At 42.9% G+C, this 6,563-nt stretch overlaps 1 protein-coding gene across 1 annotated transcript in view; it reads right to left on the bottom strand.

The window, feature by feature from the left end:
* Positions 1-717: 717 nt before the first annotated feature.
* NKAIN3 (sodium/potassium transporting ATPase interacting 3) overlaps positions 718-6,563 on the bottom strand; it is a 359,994-nt gene continuing 354,148 nt past the window's right edge. The window contains exon 9 of the mRNA XM_061122751.1: positions 718-3,002. Within this exon, the coding sequence (XP_060978734.1) occupies positions 2,993-3,002 (10 nt within the window). The 3' untranslated portion in view covers positions 718-2,992. The remainder of the gene's footprint in view (positions 3,003-6,563) is intronic.

Here is a 6,563-nt window from a genome sequence, read left to right as displayed (position 1 = left end):
ACACACTTGCATACAGAGAAGTCAAGATGAGGCAGGAATGTACATGCCAGGGGACTTGTCTTTGTTGAAAGTGCTGCCGTGTGATGCATGGTGTGGCGTGGATTCCCTAAAACAGGAAGCTGCAAAAGCTGGAAATGCTCACTTCTAAGAGGCAGGAAGGGTCTTCCCTGGTGGCTCAGCAGTAAAGAATCCTCCTGCCAGTTCAGGAGATGCAGGCTCCATCCCTGGGTCAGGGAGATCCCCTGGGGAAGGAAATGGCAACCCACTCCAGTATTCTGGCCTTGAAAATTCCATGGATGGAGGAGTCTAGTCCAGGGCTACAGTCCAGGGGTCGCAAAGAACAACAAAGAGGCAGCCAGCTTGACAGTTCTGTGTCGGAATTACCCAGATCAAGGGGTGGCTGCTGAGTGTTACTGCAAAGCCTGTGCATCTTTTCATCCAGTAAGCATAACTTCTGAAGACTGGTGGGACTAGGAGAGATACAGAGGAGCTCCAGGGGAGGGAGAGCAGACAGGAGACCTATCTGGCTTGCTTCTGATGAATGGCAGCATTTCTGGAACTTTAGAATTATCATTATGGATTGATGGGATTGGGGTCTGAAACAGTGATAACTTCAATGAAGAAAGATTAAAAACTAAAAACACACGTATCATATCAAGTAGTTCCATATATTGAATATACATAGAAAGATGACTATTACAAGGATTTCCTCCTCAAATCTGCAGTTAGACAAGATCTAGGACTCTGCAGTGCTTTGTAGAAGTACGTTCAAAATTTATATGAAGGCAACACAAGTTAGTGTGGTAATATTTTGTGATATGTTCACTGTGTTTTGTTTGTGTGTGTGTGTATGTGTGGAGGGGATGATGGAATGACAGTTTAAAATATTTAAATGTTAATTTTATTCTTCTGTCTTACTGATTTTCTATATTTTTTATATATTCTATTAGCTTCCTCCCTAGTAATACTATGTATTCATCTTGCATTTGAAGGTAAAAATTACTTGTAAATTAAGAAATGCGCTGTTTAGTGAATATTATTTCTAATCTCTTAAATACGGGCAAGTTTTTCAAGCTATTTTTTAGGAAACTTGGAAGAGTTTGGAGTTTGCATGGGGTTTTCACAGTACTTGAATGGGTAGCAAGAGCTCTAGACAGGATCCAACTTGTTGTTCTGACATGACAGTGAGAACCGCCTCTTTTAATTTTGGTACATTTCCAACTAATCCTCACCTTACCCTTGGGAGGGAGGGGTTGTTGTTATACTTACAGAGGAGGAATTCTCTAGGGTTGAGACGTCAACACTCTGCAAGGCCACAGGGGTGGGCTGGGGACCCCTCCCCCTCCCTGTCTTTGTCCTCCAGCTTCTCCTTCCTTGGGCCATCACAAAACATGCCCCTGGGTCACAGCAGGACTCTGGACACATCAGCAAATCCCTGAGGATTCACCTCCCTCAACTGTACAAGGCGACTTGGACTGGTTTTTCTCCCTACCCTCTGCTACCTCCTGTTCATTTTGAATTTGGTTTATTCAGTGGAATGAGAAGTGATGGGATTCAGTGGATGTCAGCTGACTGATGATAGACACAGTCCAGAGGAGGCTGTGAGTATAGCAGGCCTCCAGAAAGCCCACGCTGTTTGTCATGAACCAGGGTGGACTTTATTGCATAAATTCTCAGTCTTAAGGCGATCTCATAAGATATATAGACTTGGAAGAAGAAGTAGGAAATGAAAGCCTCTACAGAGATACAAAAAAGTAGACACCATTTAAGATGGGTTGTAGACTGACTTAGAGGTTCATGGGCCAGGTTAACAACTTCTGGATTAAGTAGTGCATGTACCCAATTTCACGGCCTCTAGGAGGACCAATCCTGGTTGTTGCACAAAATGAGCAAAGCTTATTTTGATATGGGAAATAGTAATTGAAAGATAAGAATGGAAAAAAAAATGTGATACGTTTTCAAGACAGTCCTTTTCTTCCATGGAAAATTATGCTTCCCATATTACTTTCTTGGTTATTGGAATAGGTTAGAAGAAAGAAAAGTTGATGTAGAACCAATAGAAGTATATATACTTCTTTAGAAGTATATAGAGAACTCCATGCCATTTTGATACTTTTTTGGAATATACTAAGAGCAACACTTCTGATTGCAGATTTAAGGTTGTGATTTCTGTCCCATGAACCTATAAGCTGTATATTTAGGTCTGGGTGCCAATGGCAGGTCTGGGATAAAGGGTAAAAAATTCTGAACCTCAGAGATACCCAGATTCCCTCCAAAGGGCAAAGATGTTCTACTGGTCATTTCACTCTTTCTTACACCCAAGATATATAATTTTTCAGAACACAGGAAGAACAAGATGTCATTCACGCATCTGAACATTTAGATTGCCATACAATTATTCTGGGTTTTGGAAAGTTGAGAACAAAGGAGGACTCCCAGTTTTGTCTGGTGGGGGTGAACAATTGACCCATACTCAGTCTGAAAGCCTGATCCACTCTCTGTACCCATTGATCAGCTGTCATGGCATCTAACTTGCTGCTGAGAAACCCCAGGTGACGTCTACCATGTGAACTCTTTCAGGTCTGGGGTCACCGCAGGCAGCAATGGGGACCTGACACCTCAACTACACAAACCCACATTCCTCTTAGAATTGACTGTGGAAGGTTTTCACAGAATTTTTTTTCATGTCGCATGCCTCACATTAAATATTGTTAAAAAATTAAAAACCGATTTTGGGGGTACAATTTACAAGTCTTCTTTTAAGAAGGAAACGACTAAAAAAATACCCACCCAAGCACCTACAACTCATCTAGCAAACAAGGCTAATAATACGTGGGCTGTGCCCGGAGAACTCCGTGACTCGTGGAGAAGCAGGGAGGTGCGGTCCACCCTCTGGAAGGAAGTGAGACATGTTGATGCAGAGAGTGCCATCAGTGGTGCTTTGCTTCCTAAGTCAAGTTCAGCAGCTGCGTTTCAGAGTCAGTGTCGTTACTTATTTCGACCTAAAACAGAAAATATGAGTTGCTTTAAAAGACTTCAAAATTGAAAATGAAATTTCCGTTCTATTTACCTGGGCTTTATAAAATGCAAAATGTGATTTGTGCTGTCTGGGTTCCTGGCTGTAGAGTTAGCAAGCAAAACACCAGGGTCCCCTGCTTTTCTGATCAGGGTGGGTGAGCAGGTGTAAACACCAGAGGGTGGGACTTGGCTTCCTGGGAAGGAAGTACCAGCCCCAAGAAGATGGGGGTGGTGAGGTAAAGGTGTTGTCTTTGGTGACCTTGGGGTAAAGATGATGGGGTGGTGGTGTCTCCAAACTGCCAGATACGCCCCTATAGTCTTCTGCTGGTTGACTGCTCAAGAATCATCCAAGTCTGGCTTTCACACCACCTATGGCCCTTACATACATCCCACTCTGTGATGGTTAATCAAAAAAAATACTTTAATTTATATATTTTTGACTGTGCTGGCTCTTCCTTGCTGCGAGCAGGCTTTTCTCCAGTTGCGGTGCACAGACTTCTCACCGTGGTGGCTCCTTTTGTTGCAGAGCACAGGCTTTAGGGTACATGGGTTTCAGTAGTTGTGGTGCCTGGCTTAGTTGCTCCTGGATCAGGGATCGAACCCATGTCTCCTGAATTGGTAGGTGGATTCTTTACCACTGAGCCACCAGGGAAGCCCAGTGATGGTTAACTTTATGTGTCAATTTGGCTAGGCCATAGCACCCAGATATTTGGTCAAACACCAATCTAAAAGTCACTATGATGGCATTTTTTTTTTTTTTTAAAGAGATTAACCTTTAAATCAATAGACTTTGAGTAAAGTAAATTCTCTCCATAATGTGGGTGGATCGTGTTCAATCAGTTGAAGGTGTTAAGAGAAAAGACTGAGGTCCCTGGAGGAAGAAGGAATTTTGCCTCCAGACTGCCTTTGGACTCAAGATGCAATGTCAACTCTTCCTGGGTCTCTAGTCTGCCTGCCTACTCTGCAGATTTAGACTTGCCAACCCCATAATCACATGAGCAGATTTCTTAAAATCTCTCTCTCTCTCTCCACACACACACACACACACACACGCACACACACACACCCTACTGATACTGTTTCTCTGGAATACACACGTTCACCTCCAGTTGTCCTTGTCTCCACACATTTGATAAAGATGCTGCAAATTTCAGACTCCGTAACAGGCAGTTAGCCTTGGGAAGGCAAGGGCTTTAGTTACAACATCTTTATATAGTATCAGCCTCAACACAGTGTCTGCCACATAACTGGCACCCGGCATATATTTGTTGCATACTTTTGCCCTGTTTCTTTCTGGTGAGAAGTCTTAGCTGGTCCAAACCTACTTATCCTTGAGGTCAGTGGATATTTCTTCTCCTTGAAGTCCCCACTTCCACCTCAGCGGTGTTGCTTGCTCATCCTGCTCATGGCAACTCACATACTATGACTGGACCCCATGTGGGGTGAACAGCATTCAGCCTCAAAGTAACCGTGCTCCGACTGTTTCACTCAGCTCTGTAAGTTTTCTCCCTCCAACTAAATTATAAGCAGGGTGCCGGTGGAGACCGTCTTTCATGCTTGTTTTATCTCCCCATCCAGCAGTTCTCTCCCATTAACTCAGTTTGACGACTCTCTCTATGACTTTGAATATAGACCTTTTAGTCATAACTTGAAATAGCTGAAAAAAAGGTCTAATTTTCCAGTTTTGCCTTTTGGTAGCCACCCTTATCTCTGTAAATTCTGTTCCCTTCTCACCTCTCAGGGGTGGGACCCATCAGTTCCCTCCTAACCACTTATCACATTTTCTCTGTGCTCCTATTTCTCTACATTCTGAAAGATGTAGCCCAAATGCCTAGCCCCTTTACCCCACTGCAGTTTAACAAGGAAAGATAAAAGGGTGAAATTAAATGGTGGAATTTTTGTGGTTTTATAAATCTTTTAGTTCGAAGGGAGAGTCAAGTTATGGAGGTTCATTCATTCATCCATCCAACAGGCGACTCTTCTAGAATGGGATAGGCAGTAGGGGAGGATGTTTTCTTTCTTTGTTAGTGATAGTATTGGTGGTAGTGGTGGGTGGTGGGTAGTTAGGGGAACGTCTAGATACCTGCTCATTGATCCTTCTTTTTAAAAATCTTTTTAATTTTTACCTTTTTTAAAAGATTAATTTTTATTGGAGTATAGTTGATTTACAGCGATGTGTTAGTTTCTATTATACGGCAAAATGAATCAGCTATACGTATACACATATCTCTTCTTTTTCAGATTTCCTTCCTGTTTAGGTCACCGCAGAGCACTCAGTAGAGTTCCCTGTGCCAGATAGCACATTCTCACTGAGTTGTCCATTTTATACATAGTACCAATAATGTATACATGCCAATCCACACCCCCAGTTCATCTTACTCTCACTTCCCTACATTTATCTTTCAGGTGATGAAAGTGAAAGAGTGAAGTGAAAAAGTTGGCTTAAAACTCAACATTCAGAAAACTAAGATTCTGGCATCTGGTCCCATTACTGCATGGCAAATAGATGGGGAAACAGTGACAGACTTAATTTTTTTGGGCTCCAAAATCACTGCAGAAGGCGACTGCAGCCATGCAATTAAAAGATGTTTGCTTCTGGGGAAAAAAATTACGACCAACCTAGACAGCTTATTAAAAAGCAGAGACATTACTTTGCCACAAAGGTCCATCTAGTCAAAGCTATAGTTTTCCAGTGGTCATGTATGGATGTGAGAGTTGGACTGTGAAGAAAACTGAGTGCTGAAGAATTGATGCTTTTGAACTGTGGTGTTGGAGAAGACTCTTGAGAGTTCCTTGGACAGCAAGGAGATCCAATCAGTCAATCTTAAAGGAAATCAGTCCTGAATATTCATTGGAAGGACTGATGCTGAAACTGAAACTCCAATACTTTGGTAACCTGATGTAAAGAACTGACTCACTAGAAAAGACCCTGATGCTGGGAAAGATTGAGGGAAGGAGGAGAAGGGGACGACAGAGGATGAGATGGTTGGATGGCATCACCAACTCAATGGACATGAGTTTGAGTAAACTCTGGGAGTTGGTGATGGACAGGGAGGCCTGGCGTGCTGCAGTCCCTGGGGTCACAAAGAGTCGGACATGATTGAGGGACTGAACTGAACCTCTGCTTATAGCTACTTTTTTTTTTTAAAAAGCTTTATTTATTTTTTTATATTCTGGCTGTGCTGGGTCTTTGCTGCACACAAGTTTCCTCTCGTTGCAGTGAGTGAGGGCTACTCCTTGCTGCTTCTCATTGTGGTGGCTTCCTTCTTGCAGAGCACAGGCTTTAGGGCACGTGAGCTTCAGTAGTTGTGGCTCTCAGGCTCTAGAGTATAGGCTCAGTAGTTGTGGGACATGGGCTTAGTTTTTCTTGGCAAATCGGATCCTCTTGGACCAGGAATTGAACAGGTGTTCTTTGCATTGCAAGATGGAATCTTAACCACTGGACCAGCAGGGAAGCCCCATATAGGTACTCTTTTCTGCTTTGGGGTTTTAGCAACATGGACTGAAAAAACAGTGAAGTAGGCTAAGACTGTTCCTAGGATTCC

Source organism: Dama dama, chromosome 21 (assembly GCF_033118175.1).
Source record: "Dama dama isolate Ldn47 chromosome 21, ASM3311817v1, whole genome shotgun sequence".
NCBI lineage: Eukaryota > Metazoa > Chordata > Mammalia > Artiodactyla > Cervidae > Dama > Dama dama.
Note: the sequence above shows the minus strand (reverse complement) of the source record. Positions and strands in the feature narration are given on the sequence as shown.